This window comes from Camelus ferus, chromosome 13 (genome assembly GCF_009834535.1).
Source record: "Camelus ferus isolate YT-003-E chromosome 13, BCGSAC_Cfer_1.0, whole genome shotgun sequence".
Lineage (NCBI taxonomy): Eukaryota > Metazoa > Chordata > Mammalia > Artiodactyla > Camelidae > Camelus > Camelus ferus.
Window position 1 is genome coordinate 5685532 of NC_045708.1, and position 26996 is coordinate 5712527.

The 26996-nt window shown below is 38.7% G+C and overlaps 1 protein-coding gene across 3 annotated transcripts in view; it reads right to left on the reverse strand.

Annotated features, from left to right (window-relative positions):
* The window catches only part of RERE (arginine-glutamic acid dipeptide repeats), a 366156-nt gene that overhangs the window by 194325 nt on the left and 144835 nt on the right, over positions 1–26996 (reverse strand). For 2 of the 3 annotated variants that reach the window (XM_032495113.1, XM_032495114.1), the window contains exons 3-4: positions 9480–9550; positions 779–904 (exon numbers count right to left, since the gene is read on the reverse strand). In XM_032495113.1, the coding sequence (XP_032351004.1) occupies positions 779–904; positions 9480–9550 (197 nt within the window). The remainder of the gene's footprint in view (positions 1–778; positions 905–9479; positions 9551–26996) is intronic. The other variant, XM_032495115.1, reaches the window with a different exon arrangement.

Here is a 26996-nt window from a genome sequence, read left to right on the forward strand (position 1 = left end):
AACAGCAGGTGATCAGAATAAACACCTATCTTTCAGAAAACTTCAGCATTAAATCCTCATAAAGGAAGGACAAGGAAGACAGGTGTACACACAGCTCTCAGAGAAGGTGACTCACATGACACAAAAAGAACCCTCGTGGATCACTAACAGCAGGCCCTGCATTCTGAGGGATAAAGCGCTGAAGACAGCTCACCCTGCTACCTCTCACAGTCATCCCACATTACCGGCAGGTAAAGAGGATTTACCAGAGAACAGCTGAGGGCATTACATCTACAGCCCAAGGCTTTCAAAAGGCTTTCCTTCTACGTCTGACATTGCAGAAAAGCCTGGCTACTTCCGAGCAATACTCTATAAATCGTCCCCTGAGAGGACAGCACCCAAGATAGTTTAGATTCACGGGCCATGAGTCCCAGGAATCCTGGGGAAATGCATCCTCCACACGTGGACTCAAACTTACCCCCTGTTTCCCCCATTTCAGTTGCCAACATCCATACTCGCTGCTGATTGCCAGCTCCTGCTTCCTGCAGCAGCCCAGCATGCTCTCTGCTGGTGCCAGAATACCCCACACCACCAAACCCCACCCGCTTCTGAAACTGTCCTAGAGGGGTAAGGCAAGTCCCGTATTTTGCTTCCTCTGTGCATGTACTTGTTACTCCTTTAAAAACACATACAATACAGCACATTTTTAAAGGGGCTCTGGGGAGGGAGGTAATATTCCTATTTTATACCCTATGGGATATAAAATATTGACAGCTTTTAAAAACGGGATTCTCCTTACCCCTACAGGCCCTCTCCCGGCTTCAGAAAGATGCTGTGGTGGCTGTGATGCCACCGGCAGAGAGCATGCTGGGGGGTCACACAAAGCAGGAGTTGGAGATCTGCAACAGGCCTGGGAGTTGTGGACCTAAAAAAGAAAAAAGTTTTAAGTTAACATGCCCAATGTCCCCTCATACCCTGGTTATTAGGGGCACTCAGCACACAAGCAGGTATCTGCACAAATCCTTTAGCAGATGGCTTCGGAAATCTCAGAGAATTGATTCTATCACTAAAGTTAACTTCTCTGCATCAATCAAAGCCGTTTCCTTACTTCAGCAGGAAAAAACATATGACCCTCTGACTCCACACTTTCACGTGGGCCTGTCATGAAGCAGTATGGTGTGTGCCCCCAAAATAACCAAGTTAAGATGTGACACAGTGTCAAAGCACAGTGACAGTGGCATGCTTTGCTTATAATCAAAACCAAAATGCAGTGGTGTCAGATAAATACGCCTATAAAATGAACCGCAAGTGGACAAACTGAGCTTTCAGAAGAGTTTCTAATGAGAGATGCTAGAGATATTGACATTACTTCGTAAGATATTCAAGATATTAGGGTGGGGTGGGGGGAACCTCAAAGAAAGATCCTACCATTTTCTTAAAGTCCAGGTTTAATTTTGTAAAGCTAAAGACAATGTAAAAGACAAAAGCTTAATACCAGAGGAAAGAAAGATACCATTCAAACTAGCTTTAATTTGCTCACAATGCCCACAGGGTAAGTATAGTGAACAGGCCAGAGCATAAAGTTCTAGCAAGACACTATTTCTTTTAGAAGCAAAGTCAGTTTGGTGTATGTATCGTATATCTTTTTTTTTTTAAAGAAACTCTGAAAACATTTAAAATGAGCAAAAAATTAGCAACTTCTGAAAGCCAGCAAAGTCCTGATAAGCATCAAAAAAAGGTACCTCAGATAATAGTTTGAGTACGTCCCTTTTCAAATACTCTAGAGTACATAACATTTCCCTAAACCTAACCAACCCAATTTCATGTGGTTGTAAATGAACTAAAACCCCATAAAATCCAAATACTTATAAGAATCTCTGTTTTTAAAATTGTTTTAAAACTACAGATAAGCAAACTTTTAATATTAAATCATTTTTAGGGAGCCCTGTTACATGTAGTTCCTTTTGAGAAGCAAAGAATCACTCTCTAACATCTTTCTACGGACCAAGGTATTAATATGCTCCATTAACTACTTATTTTTTATGTCTCTTTGAAAACAAACAAAAAAGACAAATCCCAAGAAAATAAGCTAATATTGGGAATGTCTTTATCTTGATGCTTTTCTTTCTTTTCTTCCTCTGCAGGTCACCCCCGAGAGCACATCTGGGGCTCCCTCACATTACACTTTCTGTGTGGTCAGTCTCGGACTCCCACTGTCTCAGTGATAATATACATATATGATCTACATGGATATCAAGTGTTAGTAGCCATAACATTCTCCACATAACTCCCTCCTCCCCACACCAGCACTGCAAATTCCAAATCAAAAATTCAACTGTGCAATAGCGTGTACAGTACACTCAATTTTTACCGTGTCAAATAAAAATGAATCTGGTTAATCTCTTGCACTAGGAATTCAATTAACCAGGCCACTCAAATCCTTTTTCATTCGAATCAAGGGTTTTAAACAAACAGATACCTAGTAAAGCATTTCTAAGCACTCTGGTATTATTTAATACGCAAAAGTTCAAGTAATTGTTAAAACACTTTAAACATTAAAGCATCATTTCAAAGCATTTCTTTATTCTATTAATCAGAAAACACTGACAATATCTCAGTTGCCCTAGTTTTCTTTCAAGTCTCCTAATGGGTTTTTTCTTGTATTATTTTGAGTTGTTCCTTAACATAAACATCCACATATACATACAAATTACAAATTTCCAGTCCTAAGAAATAGAGTGTAAATGATAGGACTTTACAAGAATATTGATTCTTGCACAGGAGCTTTCTGAAAATATCAAACTGTCTCAAACTTCAAGTTCTTTTTCAAAAAGATTAGAATACCTAGAGTTTTCTGCATTGAAAACATTTCACATATAGAGAACAGGTTTACCAAAATGACATTTTTAGATAATTTTTTCATGGAAGTAAATATAATTAAACAAAATTTTTTTCAGTCATTTCATAGAGTCCTAAAACACAAATAAATCAGGAGAAACATTAATTACCCAACTTCACAGTAATTGTGAACCATTAAAATTTTAAATCCCACGTGGCCTACGATGACTGTCAGTCACAAGTGAAAATGGACTGCTGAGAAGCTGAGTAAATGGGGCCAATAAGATGCTCTGAGATTATTTATTCCCAAAGCCTCGTTTTGATTTTCACTTGTATCACCACATCCCTCCGCTTATAAAGTGATGTTCACATCATGCGAAAAGGCTGGGCGATTCAAAATAACTTTCAACAGGATTGTTTCATAACTGGGGTGGAGGTGAGGGGCAGGCGCAGCAGAAATCCAACACCACCTCATCTGACTGTGTCCATCAGACTCCAGGCTGTGCAAGTTCATCCTCCTCTTGCCTCTTAAAGGATTAAATACAATTATAAACTTCAAAGTCACATGTGAAAAGGACATTTAGTCCTTGCACATACATTTATTATCAGTGGCTTACTCCAGACACAGCGTGGAGGAAGCCCAAAACCTCACTGTAGTTTATCACAATGCTTATCCCTAATAACTAAGCAACCATGACCTGTATTTTAAACAAAGAAGGGGAAAAGGTATGGCCTTCAGAAGAATACTCTAGCACCAAATTAGTACTTCAAACCTTTTCCTTTTTTTTTTTTACTTTTTAAATTAAAGTATAGTTGATGTATAATATATAAGTTACAGGTGTACAATACAGTGATTCACAATTTTTAAAGATTATACTCCATTTACAGTTATTAGAGAACACTGGGCATCTTCCCTGCGCTGTACCATGTACCCCTGTAGCTTCCTTTATACACGCAGTCTGCACCTCTTAATCCTCCGCCCCTATGCTGCCCCTCCCCTGTCCTCCTCCCCACTGGTAACCACTAATTCATTCTCTGTATCTGGGAGCCTGTTCTATTTTTTGTTATATTCCCTAGTTTGCTGCATCTTTTAGATTCTACATATAAGTGATATACGGTATTTGTCTTTCTCTGTCTGACTTATGTCATTTAGAGTAAATGCCCTAGAAGTGCACCCATATTGTTGCAAATGACAAATTTTCCTTCTTTTTCCCAACCTTGTCTTGACTTAGGAATCACTGCGGGAGACGAGCACTGTCGCACTGAGGCACTCACCCCTGACAGGTGAGAGCAACTAAGCCAACAAGAAGGAGCAAATCTTTTGTAAAGAACTGTCTGTGCTGTACCTTCCATTATCTCTTTAAGTAATACTTACTCCCTCACTCTGTAAACTGAAGACACTTGATAACAAATGTCAAGGTTTTCACTTCATTATCCAACACTATGCTTAAGTCACACTGCTATAACCAAGTGGTACTGTCCTTTTTATAGGGAACGAACCAAACAGGGTAAAGAGGGAAAAAAACGAAAAACAAAAAAACTGTAGACAGACTCAATTCTGCAGGCCTAACTTGAGGGACCATGAAAAAAAAAAGAGCGAGCAAAACCAGTTTGACACAGAAAGTCGGTAGTACCCTAAGGCACTTTTCTTATCAGCTGGCCTTCTCTGGGACGTCTACACATACACTAAGCCCTCATTTATCTTTGCTAAAAGTAATATAGAAAATTCAAAACAGAATATAATAAAGCCTAAAAAAGTTATGATTTTGGCAACACTCATAAACTTCCAGAAGAAAATAAAAAACTGAGTTTTAAAGTATTTTTAGAATTTTATTATTTAAGTATATAAAATACTATACACTGCAGGCTAACTGAAGGTAAAGAAACAGATTTATCTTTGGCCTGTTTAAGAAACAGAAGGCTAATCTGTACTTAATGCATGCATCGTATCAAACTACTACTAAAGCCCCTTGAAAACCTTATCCAGTCGATTTTTTCCACTGAAATGTAACTTCATTCAATGTTCAGTAAATATTTACTTTGGATCTAACATGGGCCATGCCAAGTATACATCAATGAATAAAACACTAATATCCGCCCTCAAACCTAGGGCGCCAACTGAACGTCGGCATCATGAACATCCCATGGCCCAGACACTGCACCATCCACTTTGCAGGCTTGATCTTTTAATCTAAAAACAACCTATCTGCAAAGTAGGTGCTTCATAGCCCAACTTTATAGGTAAATAAAGCAAGGTTCGGAGGGTTTAGAGTCTTGCCCAAGGCCATAAAAGACAGCAAGAAGCTGATGAAACAGGCCAGCTGATATCAGTCTCAACCCATGCACTCTGCCACCCTCAAACCCAGTCCCAGAATAACATCTCAACTCTGAATTAGCCATGTTCACATTAATGTGGATTTCCTGAACACCCCCCAAAAAGTTTTGAAAACAAGATTTACTTAATTTAAAATAAATGCCCATTTCCTGAACTTCCATCCACCATACATTCTGTGCTGAGCGGTCACAACAGCCAAGCTGGGATTAAATAATCGTGGTACATTATAAATTATCATAAATGACATTAACTCCTTGTGCATTTGTGGGTGTGCACACAGAGGGCATGTTCCCGAAGACTCCCTACCTCCCAGAATTACCTGTGTAAGGTCTCTAACGAAAAGTGAGAAGATATAATTACTTATTCTCAGTAAGTGTTCATTTTAAAGAACAAAAATCATTTTCCTGCTTTTAACATACACTTCTGAGAAACTCAATTTGGTGGAGAGAGGGCAATTTCAATGATAAGTGGAACCTAAGCTGAAGTCCCTGTGTGTCATGCTGTGGTGATCAGCTTTTGGGGTAGTGTTATGGGTACAAACCAGGAACTGGAAAGAAAATTCCAAATGTTCCTCTCCCAGTTGCTCACATTTGGCAGTGAAACAGAGGCATGCCATATTAAATCTTAAATAACTTGGCCCCTACATCACAGCAGTAATGGAGATGTGCCTTCTCCAAGGTAACTAGTGGTATATGCACCCTTAGCCGTCCTACTTTGAAAATCAGCACTTACAGTATGTGACTGTCAGGGACATAAACGGCACAACAGCACATTCACCCATGCAGAGCCATAACACACTGAGCCCTAGAAGTCAACTGAAAATGATATCCTGAGAGGCATATCCCCAACTCTAAGGAATCTCTAGACCAGGCTTAATTTTAATGACAGTTAAGTTTTAATAAATCAAATAGAAGCAAAAATGCTATTTGTTCAAAATAATATTTGCAATAATTACCCATCCTACCTGAAAATCCATTTCATATGTCAGCTTAAAAAGGGATAATTATGTAACTCAAGGAAATAAAAATCATATTTTTTTCTATTTAATGAATGACAGAAACTCATTAGAAATCCACACAGAACTCCCATGTAGAATATCAAAGAAACAGCTTCACCTACTCTCCCGTGAGTGAGGAATTCAGCGTGAGTACCACTGTTAGCGCCAGACAAGGAATTCCTTGGTGTTACACTGAGTGGAAGCTACTCATCTCAATAAGCTTGTTATGCAATCTCAGAGTCCATGATTACTTCTGGATACAAATGAATTCTATTGTGCTAAGGCCTGAATTTCTATAAAAATGGAATTTCATTTTTTTTTTAGTTAAAGAAAGGAATCCTTCTCTTGGGACAAAAAGTGAATGGCTTCCTCCACATCAGTTCTACTCAGTGTCCCCTAAAGAGGGCTGACATCTGACAGTACCACCACTGTTCGTCCAATTAGAACCCAGAATCACTGAGGGAGGGAATTGTACCTTATGTTCTTCAGTCCCCCTATGGTGCTGCGCTCAACAAAGAACACAATAAACACCTGCCAAAGTCACTGATGACACCCCAACACCACTAACTGCACTCGAGGATATAATGCAATGCTCCCTGGTGATACTGACTCATTCCAGAACAAACCCCCAAAGCAAACTCAGTCACACAATGACCTGGAAGACCTACGGGAGCGCAGCAGAAGAAAGGGTTGCAGATGTCTCAACAGGCTCTTTCAATTACAGTTACTAGATTTCTGCTCAACCTGGCCCAGGAAAAGAGCCCTTTGCTGAGAGGTAATGATAAGGACAATCTGAGAATCCAGTGGGAGAAGCATCCGTGCAGCAGGACTTAGGGAGAGCGGGCTCTCACCCTGCTCTCTGCACCCTTGCTCCAACCCTCTGCTTCTCCCAGCTTCCTGCCCTACAAAGGGCATTCACCTGGTGCCATAGACTGTCCCAAAATTTACTTTATACTAAAGAACTCACCATGATAAATGATTAATTCTAATTTATGATATAAACAAAGAAATACATCTCTCAGTTAAACCTCAAACCAAAAAAAAAAAGGCTAAAAAGATAAAATACATAATTAATGAACAACATTTCAAAGCTACTGGGTTTCTGTTTTCCATTGTTCCACTTGCCATGCATGGTATTTGCTGTGGGCAAAACCAACTCCAATTTCTTCTTTTTAAAATCTTGCAGAGAAACAAAGCACATTTCCTTCTGTTCATCTTTCCCCTTTACAGGCTGGGTAAGCTAAAGGAAAAAAGGTCTCTGTTTATTCTCATCTCCTAGGTTATCTTTTCATAAGTAATACCGAGAATCAAGGAAAGAAAGTGGGTATCCAGACAATACATTCCTTCCAGGAGCAAATATTTCATCATCATCTCTGTTATTCTTACATAACGACGACGAATATGTGCTGAATACAGAACTCAAACAAAAGCATAAGACATAGCAATATGTGACTTAGAAAAAGGTATCTAAACATATGGCACCCCACCTCCCACACTGCTTTTGCAGACAGCTTTAATGCGCTGTCCTAGACGAGTACTGACAACAGAAGCTTCAGCTTTTATTGCTGTTAATACCCTGAGCAATTACTGTAGCTCAGCAGGAGCCTCTGCCCCGAACAACAACTATTACTTTGTAATGAGCACTTCATAAGAGACGTCGTTCAAACATCAAGGCACCTGCTAAAGGGCAAAAATTGTACAAAAGGGGCTCAGACTCTAATAGGTAAAAGAAAAATCTCTGCAGTTTTATTTCCCAGATTTATCTTTTCTGGTATTACATTTGGTAAAAATCACACACAAAGACAAGGAGCAGGGACAGAGCAGCAGCAGCAGCCACGAGCAAAAGAAAAGTCTTCAGGAAGCAAGGCCACCGCCCATATTTTCAGATGTCAGTGCAGCATCTGTAAAAAAAAATCCTTGGAAGGAAACATACAATAAACAGCAGAGACCTTTAAAAATGGTAAAACTTCATGTTGACATAAAATCTGAATAGAAAGCATTTGATTTACAAGGTTAAACTGCAAGGCCACCTTATAAAACAACTAGAAGGTAAAAGCAGCCTATCAAGAATGAAGAAATCTTAGAAGTAAATGACCCATTTTACTTTCTTTTAAAGAAGTTAAAAAAAAAAAGCATGTATTTATTACTTACGTGACAATTTCTGAATAAAGAAAAATACAGGGCATGCAACTTCTAAAATTAAGTCAGGTACACTAACTGGACATTTGGAGTCATTTAAAATGACTTTTGTTAAAAAAGGACAAGCAGAGTTCAGAACACATTACTTTTCTTTAGACTGAAATATCACATACAATGTATGTCAAAACACAAGTACTGTCAAAAGTTACTAAGGGTTTTGGAAATAACGGTATTCACAAATACTGACACATATCTCTACAAAGCTAAACAATCAGGATTTCTCTAGACCTAAAAATGTACGCAGTGGTTCACAACCTTCAAGTACAAGGATCCTGTTTGAACATCTAAATATTTCAAAAGATCTCCAAATGACAGTATTTCACATATCAATTGTTTGAGGAAACTACATAATAAAGTGATTCTTAACTGTACTGTCAGTACATAAGCCAATTTTTCAAATCACAGCCGCATATCAATACATTTGAAAACCAGTAGCTCAGACACATAGTGAGGTATATTTATTTAAGACTGATGTTTATTTACAGACCTCTGCAAACTGCCTACGGATATCGAGGGATCCAAAGCCCCAAAAGTGAGAACCAGTGGTCTCAAAACAAGAGATTTCATGATGGGCAACATTAACACTTAGGCACCTGTGAAAAGTTTTCAACAGGAAAGTACTGCAGCTATACCTCCCCGAGGCCACACTTCCTCCCCCCAACCTCTAACACCAGGAAACCCCAAAACAAAGTTCAAAATATACTCCCTACTTGTTTAAAATACCTAAGTAAATTACAATTGCCACAGAAAACTCATCTCTGGCCCGTTGATATTCTTTTTTTTTCCCTACTCATCATCAAATCCCAATTTTACCTTACTTCAGATTCTTCACAATGGCTGAGAAAAAACCACTACCGTAGGAACACGGGAATCTCTGAAACTGTTCTCAGAACAGCTACTAAAGGAATAAAAACTTCAGAAACATCTGTTTACAGTAGGAGCTTTATAACACTAAGTGTTCTAAAACTGCGCCCTGCCTTCCTGGGGTGCTGCAGCCACCAGGCCCTTAGCACGCAGAAGGTGAACTGGTTATCAAGTCAATACAAGAGAGAAGCAACCCAGAGAGACAGCCGATGGGACTGGGGAAGATAAGGTACAGAGGAGAATCAACAGCACATGGAAAATGCTTACCAGTTTGAAGTCTTGAATGCTACAGATGAAATACGGTGTGTTTGGCCTCCGACTCTCGATATACACACAGTCTTTAAAAGAAAAAGAAATTTTAAAAACAATGGCATTTACCTTTAAGGGAACACAGACAGGGCCCCTAAAGCCACTGCATAAACAAATAAATGACAAAGCACATACCTTTTACATTAAAAAAATTTTTCAAAGGTGACATTAAATTACAAATAATTTTAAGCTAAAGGAAAACAGCCCTTGGGTTCTTTTTGACAACTTTTCTGATAATTTAAAAATTTGATAAAGCCTCAATTACTGTTCCCAGCATCCCTGAAAATAGGAGGGGTGGGAATCCCATGGGATCATCCACATTCAGATGAAGAGACTCTGATAAAGGGAATTACGTGCTCAAGGTTACACACCAAGACGAAATCCTGAGCATCTTACTTAGATAGACGTTTCCCTGTCTTCACAAAGAGAAGCAGCTTTGCCATGTTCTGCTTTATTTTTTAATAAATATTTTGTGAGGAAATACATGAAATGTGTAAAGAAGACTAGATTGAACATGCTATTACAATGACCTTTTCACCCAAAGAAAGAAAGAAAAAGAAAGCCAATCTAGCATCTTGCGGATAACCTTCTAGTAAAATTTAACCTAAACATATTTCATTTTCTAATAGTAAAGAAAGCCAAGGCAGCCAATCAGAGATGGAATGAAATAAACCAAATTACGTTTTCCTCAGGGAAGACGAGTACGTCCTTAAATTGTATTTGCCATGGCAATGGTTGGGTAATTACATTTGACACTTAGGACAGGAAAGTCTATGTATTATTTACTGAGAAGTAGAGGCATCTGTAGTCAACCAAATGTTCCAGGGACAGTGACCACAATGCCCATATTTAAAATACCATTTGTTTTATCCTTCTTCATGACCCTTGATAACAAACATGCCTTAACAACAAACATGCCTTAGATTAACTCAGATGCTTGAGAACACAGACAGACTTCTCTATTTCCTCATTTCACACATGTTAAGAGCCTCAAAAATAAAAAAGCAAAGGAGCAGATGTTGGGAGATTCAGCCCAGGGGAAGCTCTAGTCCCACCATGGCCCTAGCAGACCCACCAAGAGGCAGACCTCGAAAAAAGACGTGAAAAAGACTAAAGGGCACTCCTTTCCAGGACACCTCCTGAAAGGCATCAGGATTCTTGTAGCCCAAAGTTACTACAGAAAAAGAAGAAGCCTAAAAGCCAACTGCTGAGGCATCCAAGATTTCCCAGCTGATTTCTCTACTCAGACACAGACTCAGCAGCAGCGATTCGAGCTCTGAATCCATGTAAAATAGCAGCTCAAGAACAAACTGTTGATTGAGCTTTCTATCTTATCCCAAAGTCCAACACGCTAAAAAAAAAGAAAAAAAAAACTCCATTCAACATTCAGGCTACATCCATTTAACATGCTAATCACTTTAAGGGACAAACAAAACAACTCTTTCCACTGTGGTGGATATTTCTCTTCCTACGCCTAATTTGGTATTTGAGTAAAAACCGATGACACCACTCCCTAAATAAAAACTGCAGCCCCAACTTGCACAACTTGGGGACAATGCCAGATTCTTAATTTCTGTGTTCTAATCCCTGTTGTACACACTACCAGCATTTCAAACATCTAGATATCAACTATTTACTCATCTCACTCAATGCGAACACAAATCAGTCTATATGCCCGCTTCTCCCTATCTTCTTCTAGAAAGAAGTATTTTTTGTATCTCATAACGTATCACTGTCATACCTAGCTACTATTCACTGACTTCAAAACTAATAGGTCCCTTCCTAACTAATTATCTCTACTTTTGTAGAGCTCACATGATAAGCAAACTTGCTGCATTCAACGGTCTGATCCCACAGTACACCTCACCCTCCCCTAGGCTGCGCTGTCCTGAAGAAACACCAATCCCCTATCTCCACACCAAACCCCCTTCACTGCTTTGTTCTACAAGTACCTGCAACTTTATGAGTGACCTTCAGTGGCAGTAAATTCTCGTGGCTCCTCGGTAAAGAAATGACAACGCCTCCTCTCCTTGCTATAAAATTTCCTTTCCTTTATATAAAACTGGCAATTCACATTCCCTGTTTGTTCAGTTATTTGGCAGTCAAGACGGTCTACACTGTCCACTTTCAGTTTTGAGCTCAAATAAACTTACTCATTTCTGCATTCTCTGTACCCCCGAAGGAGACTAATGTCTGACACTGGTGTTGGTGAGACCAGAGAGAACTGAAGTAGATGAAAGACGGTAACACAGTTAGGATTATGTATAACAATGTTCTTTTTACACAAAGAAAAGCTTTATTATATATTTTGCTCATAATCAGCAGAATCATTATTTACTATAAACCCTCTTACATAAAGACATAGAGTAGCTATTAACTGGTATATAAGAATGGTTTCCAGAATGAGAGAGAGAATCTATATTTTTTCATTTCTCACTACAAAGTTACATTCAGGAAAATGATTATCTGTAAATATACCTGGATGTAAATCTGATGCCCCTCTGCCTGCACACCTGGAGGCCGCCTTGCAGCCCCGCCTGAGGAATGCTGCCAGGAGGGACAAGGCAGAGGGAGGGGGCAGATCCTCAAACCTAACTTAGGGAATTACCCTATTTACTTACTGATGCCTTAGTACTAGGTAAGGTCACCTCTTTTTGTTTAAAAGGTTATCATGGCAACGCAAATGGATCCAAAGCTATAAATTCATTTATGAGATTCCAACGCATAAGGGTAGTAATCTGTAAAACAGGTCACTGTATCAAGTGATCTCTATCAGTATTTTGAAACTTGTATGTGAAAAAGTCAGATAAGTTCACTTCAAAATTAAGTGACAAAACTTAAAGAGTTTATTTTACATAAAGAGTCGTAAGACACAGAATGACCAAGATCAGGTCATTAAAATTTCTGACCAGATTTAAAATTTTTCACACCATGTCAAACTTGCCATAGGAATGGAAAAAAATACATTGTTTTGATCTCACTTTTCTAATTCATTTTTTTAAATTTATTTATTGTATTGTTATTTGGGAAGGGGAGGGAGATAATTAGGTTTATTTATTTATTTAATGGTGATACCGGGGATTGAAACCAGGGCCTCGTGCATGCTAAGCTCTACCACTTGAGCTATACCCTCCCCCCTAATTCGTTTTTAAAACAGAAGCATGAAAAATTATTGTAGAATCAAACTTTCCTTTGTAACTCTCTCATAAAAAATTAGGAGGATCCAACTAAAAAAGAGTACCTCCTAAGAAACGATGCGGAATATAAGTCTCTCACACACATACAAAAATCTACTTATTATTACTCTCAACGATTTTCAAAACAAGGTTAAATAAGGCCAAACACTCAGAAGTATCTCCCTCCTGTCTCACTGATTAAGCAGCTATTTAAGAAAGTAACTTTATATAGATGTTCAGTTAGTACAAAAATAAAGAGGTTTATTTGGGAAGGGAATGATGAGAACATAAGTCAATGCAACGTTACACTCTCAGTTAGGATATGTGCCCAGTAATCTTTTAAAGCCAAAACAATTTGCCAAGAGTTTTCATGCAATTTATAAGAGTATAGATTGTCTGAAGCTGATGATAAAATTGGTTTCAGTCAGCTGGATCAATGAGCCTCAACCTGAAAATTCCCCATGGCCAACTCAAGTACTGCAGACACCTTTTCTTGGAAAAAAAAAAAAAAAAGAAAGAAAAGAAAAAATAAAAAAAAAAATTTTTAAAAGCAAGCAAGCAGTTCTGAAAGAACTGAGCAAAGCTGATGCAATCCATTAAGTGCATAATGCACATTTTCAAAATTGCCCACATGAAAATGCATATTTACCAGACTGAGCTAACGGCTGCTGCAGGGCAAATATATATATATTTTAATCTTAAAATCAGCAAGCCTGAAATGGGCCAGAAAAATGGGTGAGGCTATTACCATCAATATCAATTATTCCAAACAACACAGGATAATACATTTTTTTTTCTTACTAGGGGTGTCTGGAAATGAAACCATGGGTCCAGGTTAAGACTTATTCTCTAACACATAGCCTCTGCCTGGAAATGGATCACACGATTAAGTGATCTCAAATCCTGTGTCCATGTTTTGGGCCATGACGTTGAACAGGGTGTTTCTGGCTCTTTCTTACAACCTCAGCATAGCTTTGTGTCCAAGACTCTCTTGTGCCATCTGCAAACAACAGAGCATTCGCTAGGCTGGAGAAGGAAGTCAGCCAAAACAGAAAGGCAGATTCTGGAGGCAAGGAAAGCTCTCTCTGCTTTTCCAATCCTCAGCAAATCAGCAGGTTTATGTAAATAGAACAAGAGCAGGGTCCTCTCAAGGGTAAAAACCACAGCCTGAAGCATCACGCAGTTTGTCATCCTGAAACACAAAGAACCTGTCAGCACATTTCCTGACAGCCTCCTCACAAGCACAGTGGACACAGACTTTGCCCACTGACCGAGCACGCGGCACTGGGAGCCCGGTGTTAAAGCTGCGCTCAGGCATCGCTCAGCCACGGTGCTCTGTCCCATAAAAGAGTTTCCCCTCCATGGACCTATTTCTGCCGTTAATCTCTGAAATATCTTCTCACCCCTTTGCAAAGCCAATAGAAAACCTTTACTTAGGAAAAGCACGTACGAACAAAGACTTTCTCCTCAACAAATTTCCCAAAGACCCAGCTGGGTGGCACAGCGGTGGGCGTGGAGGCTGACCCCCAGGACTGCTCCATCAGCTTTCCATTTCTCTTACACAGGATTCCTCCACCCTCGACACTCTGAACCACTCAGTGAGGTAACAGCAGTTAGTCTAATCCTGCAGAATAAAGTCCACAAGCATCTCACCAGTGAATACGGCTGTTTCCAAATTTCCAACATACAACAGGGTGTTGGTGTGGGCGTGGGCGTGTGCACTAGGAATACGGAAACCCCAACTTTCAATCCACGAGTAGCGCAAGGCCTCTAACACAGCCTCTGGTCTCCTTTCCCCTTCCAGACAACAGTCAAACCTGTCACCATGCCTCACCCCCACCAACGATATACTACATCGAGACAGGAAACACTCAAAAACTATATGAGAAACAAATGAACTGAACAAAAATATTAAAACTGAAAAGAAGTTATATAAAATCCTAGCAAGAAAGCCATGCTCTATCAACACAAACATGAAGGATGCTGGTTTCTAATAAATACTTCTTTAAGAAATAAATAACTCAACTGCAGGACGACCTACCTTTAGTTTTCCACTAGATTCTTCTGCGGGGAAAGGGTCCCTGCACTGGGTGGGACTCGTGGAGAACTTAAAAGGGAAAAGGGAACAACAACTGGGAACACAGCATCTCTGCAAGTGAAATCTTTTTAGTCCTTATCCTTATCCTATGTTTTGACCCTCAACACTGCCACCAAAATTGGCTGATAACATCTTGTTAAAGATTCTAAACTTGGGGGAAGAGATCTCAGGTACCATATATCCTTGGTTCCTTCCTTTTCAGATTTCATGAAAATTAAATTCCATGTACTCAGACGTCTACAGATTTCCAACCAGTACTACAAAAGTGATGTGGGGTTTTGTCTAAAAACAGAACACTATATACATTTAGAAACCACTTACCTATCTTTATCCTCATTGCTAACAGGGGAATTATCATGCTAACAGGGAATTAAATTATGAGAAAAACCAAGTTTGGGGAGGGGGAGAGGGACAGGGAAGCAGGTCATAACAAACTAAATGGAAATTTGTTTTAATTTCCCATATTTTTCTCTTTTCCTCTAGAAGTTGGAAAATCTTCCAATGTAAAATATATCAAAAGCTTAAAGATTGACTGAAGATGATTCTCTTTCTAACTTTAAGAAGTGATGCTGATAGTTTTGGGATAACTGCTGCAGCGAGACCTTCTCCCCCACTCCCAAATGAATCCTATGTTACACCAACTTGGAAACACTGCAAAACAGGAAAAAGCAAGATCATCTTGCCAGTAGCAGAAATCTTATTAGTTATACTGATACACTAAATATTAGCCATGCTTTGATACTTGTATTACTCAAGCAAAAAACATTTTAAGCACTCTCATCACCACATTTCATTCTGAACATGTTCCTTAAGAAGCCCTCCTTGTACAAACCCATATTAAGTCCATATTATGAAAAAGGTTCTAGCCAGCTTAACATCAAGACTCCAGTTAAGTGATGTGGATCTCTCTTATACTTACTAACTGCTGTGTTAGTATATAGCTTACATGCCATAAGAGACCACAGGAAATCTGAGGAGGAATCTATTTTCCAAATCAGTGACAGCCATCTGCCCCATGAAGCAAACTGTCTTAGGGCATTAGAGAAACGAGGGAAGGGACTTTCGAGGCCACTCTCACTTCTGCGGCCCCACTGTATCTACCTTTCTAATGCCTGAGAAGGCAGGTAACAACTCTAATCCCAATTCAGTGATTCCTATCAAAAATAAATAAATTCTGCTATAAAATCCCTATTAATTAGAGGATGATTGCTAATGGAAATGTCCTTAACGGAAAGATTACAACTAAAACGTGGCTGAAATATGTATATTTAGGAAACCAACATGGAAAGGGTTCAAACACTTCCAGGAATACCCAGTGTTCATAGGAAAATAACCAGTGACAGGTAGGCTGGAGTGAAGACGCTTCTCTCCCATATGGCTGACAACAAACAAATTGCTAGTCTGATCTTCTGGTGTCACATCCTGCAGAGCAGATTTCAAGCAACACTGCCTGCTCCTTTTCTGAAAACAATGTGCTAGGAGCCTGGGCTTTACAATAAATGGTTCAACCAATTTGCAGTGCTCACTGGAAACACACAGGAGAGTTCACAATGCCTGGCTGTAATTCCTATTTGGCAAATGATTTTATTATAAACTCGTATCACAGTGAATCCATTTTCTTTATGGGTTTTCTGCTACTGTTTAATGGACTGTCAGTATAATTCAGATTCCATCTATTTAAACTCGTTCAAGCCTGGCTCCTGATTGTACAGTAAATGGAACATATTTCTACTCAACGAAATTAATGACAGTTAATTGTAGTCTGCAGTTCTCAATTTTGTAAAAGCAAGTGTTCCACAGTTCAAGCATCAAGCTACAAAATTTCCCACACCAATTATTTTTTTGTACTTTATGGGCATCTACATCTTATAAGCCTTCCCTATAAGACTAAATGTACATATTCATTTAATATTTCTTCTCAATCAAATATTTACTACCAACTTTCCAGAGTCAGGACTTAAATTATAACTAAAGGCTGGGGAAATGAAAGTTTAATTGTCAGTCTGAACAGAGATGCTCAATTATTACAGATTTTTTTAAGCTAGTCCAACCTGAAGATGAACGTTTTCTCTCTATATATTTCTTTGTGTACCACTGGATGGTTTTCTTATATATTTCAAATCAGTCACAATGTCAACATTAAGGAAAATTTATTAAAAGTAGGCTAAACTTACCACATGGGTTTAGACAGACAAGCAAGGCACACAGCACATACTAATAAACACTGTACTGAATTGCCTCTGAGATTGATATTCTGTTTAACATCAGTTTACTTCTGAGTTTTATTTACCAGACAACACAATAATCCTGTGAGTGGTTTTCCTTACTGAGTGATTAGTCTTTCACCTAAGAATCTGTATCTTAAAGGAGAAAAGGGCATGCAAAAAAACACCTTCAGAGAAACGTACCAATCAAGACTCAGACAGTAATAAGGCAAACATCCAAAATTTGCTGCCCTAAAACTATAACCACCAGGGTCACAGACTGACAGACAGCAATCCACACAAAAATAACAGAAGTAAAGAAAAACCACAAGCTACCCATTTCGTTCCTTTTCTCAGCCTGATCTTCTACATATGCTCAGCTGGTTTCTGATTCTTCCACAGGCACATTCCAGTCGTGCCCCATCCTCACGCTGTTGCCCCTATTAGAGATGCTCTACCTCCACTTGGTCCTACTGCAATTCTGTCCAACCTCCAGGACCCAAATCAAGGTTTGCATGGTCCTTCACGTCTTCCCCAATGCACCAATGTACAGTCTGTCCTGTTCAGCTGGTATGGCCCACTCACTGCCTGTTACTGATATATAATGTTACCTGAATGAGTGTAATTTCTTCCCATAAAACGAAGAATGAAAGACTAAAAAAATCCTGTGTATTTCTGAATCCTGCCCTATCTCACCTCTACAACATCCTGCGCAAAGTTATAGACATACAAGAGTGTGCTTTTTTGTTATTAGCTGATTAACAAAATGTTCTTAGTATTAGTAGTATTACAATACTACAGTATTAGCCTGTAGTAACAAACCCCATTAAATTCTACTCGCTTACTCAAAGCCTATCCCAGTTTCAGTGGACCTCAAATTTAATCATTTGCTTTAATTTACATAAACTTCTAAGGGCAAATAAAGCCTGTTCCCTGACTCTCCTAGTCTACCCGCATCTCTGTCTCCCCCTTAAATCGTTATTATTTTCATTTGGGTTTTTGTTGTTGCAGTTACTGTTGTTTGGTCAGGTGCTTCATTTAGGTTAAAGTCAAAGACTAAAGATGCTTTTAGATTAATTTAAACCATCGCGTCACTTTCACCTGACTGAATGGATGCAGAGACCTCAGCTTTTCATCACCGATCTTTGGTCCACTGTGAATTATAAATGTCATTTTATAAGTATTTAACAGGTATTGGGGAAAAAGACAGTTCCACCTACACAACAATTTCCAATTATCTATCTCCTTAGGATTCTACGTGTAATAATTTTGCTTTATAACATATGTATCTTTCTCAGGCTAAAAAGTACTGGGGGAAGGAAGCAGGCAGAATCTTATCTAGTAATCTGCCAAACCCCTCTCACTTTTATAATCAAAATCAGCAAAGACCTGAGCAAGGCAGCAGTATTTAGAGTATCTAAAGGCCTACTGATGCCTGAAATGGGACGAGAGATTTCATTTAATGTTGGGGCCATAAGTAGCTCTGGATGCTCTACATGAAACTGTACTCAACACACTTCAACAAATGAGTGCAGTTGCTCTGGGCCAATATAACGTTTAATGAGAGTTCTGCTTTTTGTAATTTGTACCTTGAAAGAAATCATGTTTCGAACATCTGCTGAGACAAAATAAATCAGAACTTTGGGTGAGGAAACTCAGACTTCTCCATTTTAACCAAAGTGGTAACAGGCAAATCTTGTCAAGATTACATTAAAGCTAGGAAATGAAGATACATAAATTCTACAAGGAACAGAATCATAAACTCTTATAAGACATTCACATACAGACTTCCTGGTATCAGCTACATACCAGCTAAGTGCTAGAGATACGGAGGTGAATAAAAATACTGTCCTTCCCTGACATGTCACCATCTAATATTAGAGCTAGACATGAGAACCAATAAGTAACTGTATGTCTTCAAGAACTTGAATTGTACTTGTTTACTCTCTATAACAGAGACTGCTAGCTGAGTATAATTCCACTCTTGCCTTCTTCCTTAATAAAAGAACATCTGGTGTTTAGCAGGCTCGTGGCCCCTCAGAATAAAGACCACATTCCCCAGCCTCCCTTACAGCTGACTTGGTCACGTGACTACGTTCTGGGCATGGGATATAAGCAGGCACCGTATTTCAATTTCTGGAAACTGAAGCCTTAAAAGAAGAGCCCCTTCTCTTAGCCTTCCTGTTAAACTGAAGGCAAATATATTATCTGTCGGTGAAGCATGAGATGGTTCACAGGACAATGAGAATGGAGGCCACGCAGAATGGAGTAACAAAATCCTTGACCGAAGCCAAAGAACCAGACCAGGAATTTGCTGGTTCACAATTCAGCACTTCTGGCCACTGTACACAATTATCTTTACATTATTTTTAAATGGGGCAAAATTTTTAAGCTATATTCATGAACAGAGTGGCATCTAAAACAATGATTGAGGGGAAATATTCTATTTTCTTTAATAGGAAAAGCTAGGGAAAAACAGATGACCCCAGCAAGTATATAAAAACACAGACCACAGAGCTCTTGACTCAGAATCCCTAAAACAGTTTGATTAGACAGTTGAAATCATTACCTTCCAGACGGATTAAGAATCAAGCCCTAGAGGCAGATGAAATAAGGCAGAACAAAGGCCACAACTGCCTCCCTGAAGAGACTTGGCGGCTAAGGCAAGTTCCTAGCATGACCCTACCCCAAGGTTTCACAAGCAGGAACAGGGGCTAGTAACTTCTCCCCCTGCATCCTGACTGGCACCTGTGCGGCAGGACAGGTTGATGGTGTCTAATGCCACTGCTCAGGCTCCCCTCTTTCCTTTCCACTTCTACGTGGGCTTGATTTTAGGACTATCTTTAGAGAGGTTATGTGGCTGCTCCTCCAATGAAAATACAAGGACCACTAATACCCAAACTTTCTATAACACTGTAACATTTATTGAAGTTAAAAGCGGACCAGAATTCATATGATACTAAGTTCTCAGAATTATACTCCATATTTTACTTCATACTAGAAAGAAGACACAATGTCACAGCTTTATCTCCTCCTTTCCACACCATTAACCGCGGATAAAAAACACAGCACACATATGTCTCTGATCATTCTGAGGTGAAGATTTACTATCTAAAGGTGACATAAAGTCTCCTGCTCTACCTAGAGAACATTTCTCCACTTTCAAAATCACAAATTCAGTCACTTGCAGAGGCCAAAGTCCTATGGCACACGAGGGCTAGGTAGGAAGAACTGTAATGGCAATTCATTAAAAATCTTTAGAAGTCCAGACATATCCTTTAACTGAGCAATCCCACTTCTAAGGAAAGTGAGTGGAAATGAACAGGTAAATGTTCACCACTGTTGTTTATAATGCAGAATTTGGAAGGAACCTAAAATCCAACTATATATAACTTGCTACATTATGGAATCTATCAACTAATGTGGGTGTGTCGAATGTTTTTTGTGTCACGGATGCCTTTAGCAATTTATACACCCATTTCCCCACCCCCCCCCAAAAAAGTTTTAAATTCACAAAAATGCGCACTTGGCACAATACGAGAAAAAACTGCAATGTAATACATGTACTTCTTTACTGATTCATTAAATGATAAGATTGGCTGGGTTATACATCTAATAACCTCCATAATTTCAAAGCAGTGATGAGCATAAACATTATTTTTCTCTACATGGTGTGATATGAGAATGTCTGTCATTTTTATTGATGTCACAGGCACTACAAATCCTACTACGATCTACTGCCTACCTTCATAATTGAAGTGAATACTAAATGTCGTCTGAAATGTAATGAATTAGTAAAGATGTAATTTTTTACCCAAGTTCAGTTTCCTGAATTCTATTCACAGTCCCCTAGGTTGACCATTGATCCCAGGTTAAGAATTCCAATATTAATGGCATGCTAAGCAGCAATAATGATTCAGATCGATAATTTCTGACATGGCAATAAATTCAGGACATGTTAAGTTAAAAAGCATTATTATAAAACAGTGACTAGCATAATCCTATACATGTTTACCACGGAAAGTGACCTCACAACAAAATATTAACAGTAATTTAGGGGCTTTAATTTGTATCTTTTGCTTCTCTGGATATTTCAATTTTCTTCCTTGAAAATGCATTATCTGTTCATCAAAGAGAACAAATGCAGGAAAATATGGGGGAGAAATAAAAACAAACATCCATAACAAAATATTATAAATGCACTCAAAGAGCAAAGGCAAAAAGCAGCAGGTAAATTCCTGGGGAGAGAACATAAAAATGGAGAACCTCTAATGCTGGGAAACAGAGACAATGCTGAAAAGAGCTGGAAATCCATATGTTGGTGTATCAGATGTGACAGCAACGAGAATCCTAGCAGCTGGGAGATAACAGAAGTAAAACATATGACAAAACTGATGGTCTCTGCAACAACTAGCCTCCACCAATCATGATCGGAACGCCAATGCAGTCTGTAAAAAGACTGCCCTCCATGATGCCAAGTATCTATTTTCTGGATAGTTGCTGCAGACTTTGAAAGCATTCTAGTTTATGAGCCTGAAAGACAGCCCAGGGGCTTTCTCCCTCAAAATGTCTTCTAGCCAGTACAGAGAGTAAACTGGAAATCGAGTCTCCATTGTTTAGCTGGAAATATGAGGTATAAAATCCCTTGTAAGGAAGAAGCATAATTTCTCCAATTCTAAGTACTGTTAGAATTAATTCTCAAATGCAAACGTGAAACCTTCAGGTGTGAAGAGTGGTAATTAAAACACTATTCTTCAGCTAAACTATTCCTGACAATATAAAAATACAACGTATCAGGTGAGACCTTTTTGTGACATTTTCCTTCCCTCTACTAAAGAGAAAAGTATTATTAACATTCCCTCAGTTTGGTAATTGTACAGTACCTATGTTTTATAATACCAGCACCAATGGGATATTCAGGACAAGTAAAGTCTAAGAACTAAATATCACTTAATAATACTAATAGCTTGCTTCAGAGCCAACGGTTATGCAAAGCTTTACAAATAAAAATACTAACGTAAAAGCTGACAATAATGAAAAGCAACATACAGAAATAATGTTAAAAATCTGTATTATAAACTCAATCCATTTCTCCTTTTTAAAAGGAACGTGTAGCTATAATCAAATCCCCCACCCCAAATGTATTTTTACTGTATCTCTATTGATCAGTCTGAAGTGAGACTAGCACACCATCTGTCAAGCATCAGCATCTGCCCGGCACACAAAGGAAGCCAGAACAATGCCCACTGTCTCCACAGGGAACATAAAACACCATACCTTGGCCTTTTACAGTTCAGTTTACACCTTTTACACATTACACTAATTATCACACTGGACATCACTGAAAAGGCATTCCTTGCAAAGGCAAATGAATAAGGAAACTTAGAGACATGTGAGAAAATAAATTTAGGGGTTAAATGAGCGAACAAAGGTGGAATATCTTTCATATGTAACATAAGCATGCTGTCTCATCAGTTTGAGCACATATTTATTTAATGGTGAAATAATGAAAAAGATTTAAAGGTACTGGATATTTAATGCATAAATAATGATAAAGAGTCATAACAGACTTGGAAAGTGACTTTGTAAGTTCATCCATTTCAGGCATTTTAAGAATTAACTTAAAAGAATTAGATAACTTACTGACCTTCCCCCACCTATTTTATGGTATTTAAAATCCATTACAAAACGTATACTAACACAAATGTATGAAGGAGCAGAAAACAAAAACATATGTTTTTACCTTTCCTAGTATTTAGGGTACTCAGATATCTCCAAATCAAAACTCAGGCACACAAGTATCTATTCTGCTGTATTTAAACGTTTTGCAAAAGGAAAACAAATCACTCTTATGCACACACGTCCTAAAGTAATTCAACAAATAGAGTCTACTGCTCCATCTTTAAATACACAGACAATATTTTTAATTGTGGAAAGTCTAGTTCTCTCAGCTGGTGAAGCTGTCAGAATAAACAGAAGGCAATATCTGGAAAGACGACAAACACATGGGTCAATGTCAAATACAAGCCAATCTCTGTCAAGAGCAGAGCCAAATTCCTGCATTTCAATTTAAATGATGTTATCCAACCCAAATACTACCATGCCACTTCAAATCAAAATTGCTTCCTTTTAAAAAGAGGTTTTTATGAAACTGATAGCGTATAACAGATTAAACAACTCTTTCAGCAGTTGCCTCAGCTACTAAAAAGCAAGGCATCAATGTACAATTACAATAAAGGGAACATTTAACGATTAATTGAGCCAGCAAAAGCTAAACCTCCAGAGCTTACGAGTTCAAACGCTTGCTCACTAAGCAAAAGGGCAGAGGATTTTAACATAACTGCAGGAAATCTCAGTCCAATTAGACTCTAGGTAAATATAAATCTTGTTCCACTGTGACTGGGACTCTGTTCGTCACAGTCCACCAGGCTGATCTTGGTACCCAGCCTGGAGAGTCAAACAAAAGAAACCCCTGCCTCCCTCGGATCCCTCCTCATGCGACCGCCTTAATCCAGTTACTCCAGGTTCCATCGAACTGAAGTCTCCAGAAGGCTGTTAGCTTCGTTTTACAACCAACCAATGAAGACTCCCCAAAATGTATCACACAACTGTGAGATAACAGCATCTCTGAAGATGTTCATGATTTGTGCCAGTTTACAATGATGACATCTTGATTCATTTTCTTCCCCATTCAGTTTCTAGTCAGTCTATACAGAGGATACCTATGTAAATTCTTTCAAAAGGAAAACAGAAATAGTCTCAACGTGTCATCATCCCAACAAATATCTTGTTTATAAGGCATCATTCTATGCCTCGCAGAGTTTGATAGGAGGCAGAAAAAGTTACAATTTAATATCTAAGTAGTTTCAACAATACAATTAAAATTATTTTTTAATTTAACTAGATAAATCAAATTATATTTTTTAACAGAGCATAAAATACTAGGTGATGGAAGAATTTTAAGGATTCTAAGAACAGGCAGAACTAGAGGCTGAGGCAAGAAACCCACAGAGCAAAGGCAGGCAGGACGGCCTGCAGGGCAAGTCTGACCCACTGCCAGTTCTTTCAAGACCCACAAGTGAAGAATGGTTTTCAGATTTTTTAATGGTCGGGAGGGAAAAAAAGAACATTTGTTTACACGTGAAAATTATATGAAATTCAAATTTCAGTGTTCATAAATAAAGCTGTACTGGAACACAGCCACCTCATTCATTAGTGTCTTACCTGTCGCTGCTTCCACACCCCAAAGGCAGAGCTGAGCAGCTGCCACAGAGGCCATGTGGCCTACAGCAAAGCTGAAAATACTTCTTCTCTGGTCCTTTACAGAGTTTGCTGACCACTGCTCTAGAAATGCTCACGAAATAAGTAAAGCAGCTTAGCTGATAACGTAAGATGTATACCACAGGAGACTACCTTGTAAAAAAGGGTTTTTACTGGTTAATGATATATTTGCTCAGAAACCTTCTGTTTATAAAATGCGCAAGAATTTTTCCAGTGGTTAATATCAAACATAGTGACCTGAAGCTTACAAAATAAATCTTTTAACCAAAGCCTACAAGGATAGCAGAGGGCCTCCAACACTGCATCTCCAAGTTCCTTGTCACGTTCTCCATCTAGGCTGAAAACTCAGCTCATTTTATGAACCTAGACCAGGGATGGTCCCCATTCCCACACCTATCTCCGAGAACAGCACTGTCCTTCCAAATAGGCCACATTCAGCCCCCAGCACCTGGACCAGGAGGTGAACTCCACCTGCCGTCTAATCTAGATGATCTCACCTAGTCTTCTCATCTAGTCTGGGCCTCTTCACTATTCATTTTTCCTTTATCATTGTTCTTGTATGTTTGCTTGTGGGAAAGCCATGCTCAGAACTTGACGCAGAAGACAAAAGCGAAACGAAAGTGAACAGGTGTGCCTGATCTCGGTGATCTGCTAACATGGCATTAACAGGCCAAGTAACATATCACCAATTTTAAAAAGCTGGGGGGCGGGGGGGGAGCTTCTAAGTCTCTATGAAAATATTGAGTATGAAGGGGTTCTTGATAAACTCTGCATCCTGCTTCCTTTTTTAACTTTAATATATATAATATATATAACTTTAACTATAATGCTTTAAATGAACTACAAAGATGCAGAATCTACTGTGACCCAAAAAAATAAATAAAATGCTTCTTTCTGTGTTTACCACGCTACTCCAGAGAGGGTCTTAAGAAACAACAGCTAGGGAAGGGTACCACTCAAGTGGCAGAGTGTATGTTTAGCAAGCATGAGGTTCTAGGTTCAATCCCTGGTATCTCCTCCAAAAATAAATTAGTAAATAAATAAACCTAATTACCTCTCTCATCCCCAAAAAAAATTAAAAAAAAAAAAAAAAAAAAAAAAAAAAAGAACCAACAGCTAAACTTGGCAACCACTACCACCAAAAGAAAAGCTCTGTATCCACTATGGCAAACAAGCCATAGCAAGAAGCAAGTCCAATCCGGATTCAGACACACAAATACGCACGACCAGGAAGGCGTCCTGACAGACCCACCCAAATAAAGTCCTCAACAGCCAGAGCTCAAGTTCAACAGTGGCCACATTAACGTCAGAGCAGAGGTGTGAGAACAGTGTAATGTCTCCTCTCAAAAGAACCTCAGCCAGGAACTGCGTGGGTTTTCCACACTTCACTGAGACACATTCTGAGCATCTGCACTGCAAAGCAGCTTCCCAGGAAAAGTTTTGGCCCAAGCCGACTCCTGTGTCACAGAGTAACTTCATGAGCTGTCGTCACCACCAGGCAGGCAAACGTTCCACTGAACATTTTAAATATTCATAAGGAATACACAGTCCTAAGAAAACAGAAGAACACAAGATCCTAACAGACTCAAAGATCTCCAGAGACCTCTGCAAAGGAAGCACACAATCTTCCGGTGCCATCGCGTTCAACAGCCTTCAGAGCCAAAAGTGATATAAATGTTTACATTTTAAAAAAAGAAAAAATAGGCAGGCGACCATAAAACAGTTTCAGACTTAGATGAAGAGTCAGAAGATTTAGATAATGTGAGGTCAGAAGCCATTCCTTTCGGAGTTTTGAAGACGTAAGTTTAGCGACTATAAATATCTTCCTTTAGTAGGTACATATCTTTTCAACCTAGAAAGATTAAAAATTAAGTAACCCGAATTAACTGTGGTGGTAATTATCTCCTTAAATTGATATGTATCTTTTATCCCTGAGAAGATTTAGAATTAAGTAAAGAAAGATTTAAGAGAATCAAAAGCATATTAACATTCTTGGGGCTTATAAGAAATCAGGACGTATTTGACATCTTTATTCTTTTTATAGTTAGAAGAATGTGGCTTAGAATGATACCCTTGTAACTCCAATTTTACAAAGTAACACTACCTAGACCTTATTACACGCCAGGCCCTTTCTGAAGAAACCCCACATGCATGTGCATATACTCATGGAATTCCCTTTACAGTCTGTGAGGTGGGTACTCTGATCCCTATTTTACTGATTAAAAAAAAAAAAAAAAAAAGGCACAGAGCTTGTCCCTTGCCACGACCCCCTTCCCCAGGGGTGGAACTGGATTGCCCTGCAGTGCTTCTCTGTGTGAAGATGATTCAGACAGGCAGTCAAGATTGAAACTGCAGTGAGTTTATGCACAGCACTGAGATATCTAAGGCACCATTTAGGCTCACTTCAGTTTTGGTATGATTTATCTCATTTATAATAAGCATTAAGTACTTTGGGAAGGTTTGTACTAAAAGATCCCATAACAATAGAAATCAAAATTTTAATTTATTTTATTTAATAAGCAAGCCTAACTGTTGAAGATAGTAACTACTTTATAAACAAGACCAATCACAATTCAAAAATACCTCAAAACTGACTGTTAAAATTTGTTTAACTTATAAAAGGGACAAGATTTATAAGCTGAACTTTAAAAAGGAGAGCCATGTCTTTTAATTTATAACTTTAACAAACTGAACACCAATTTTTTAAATGAAAGTG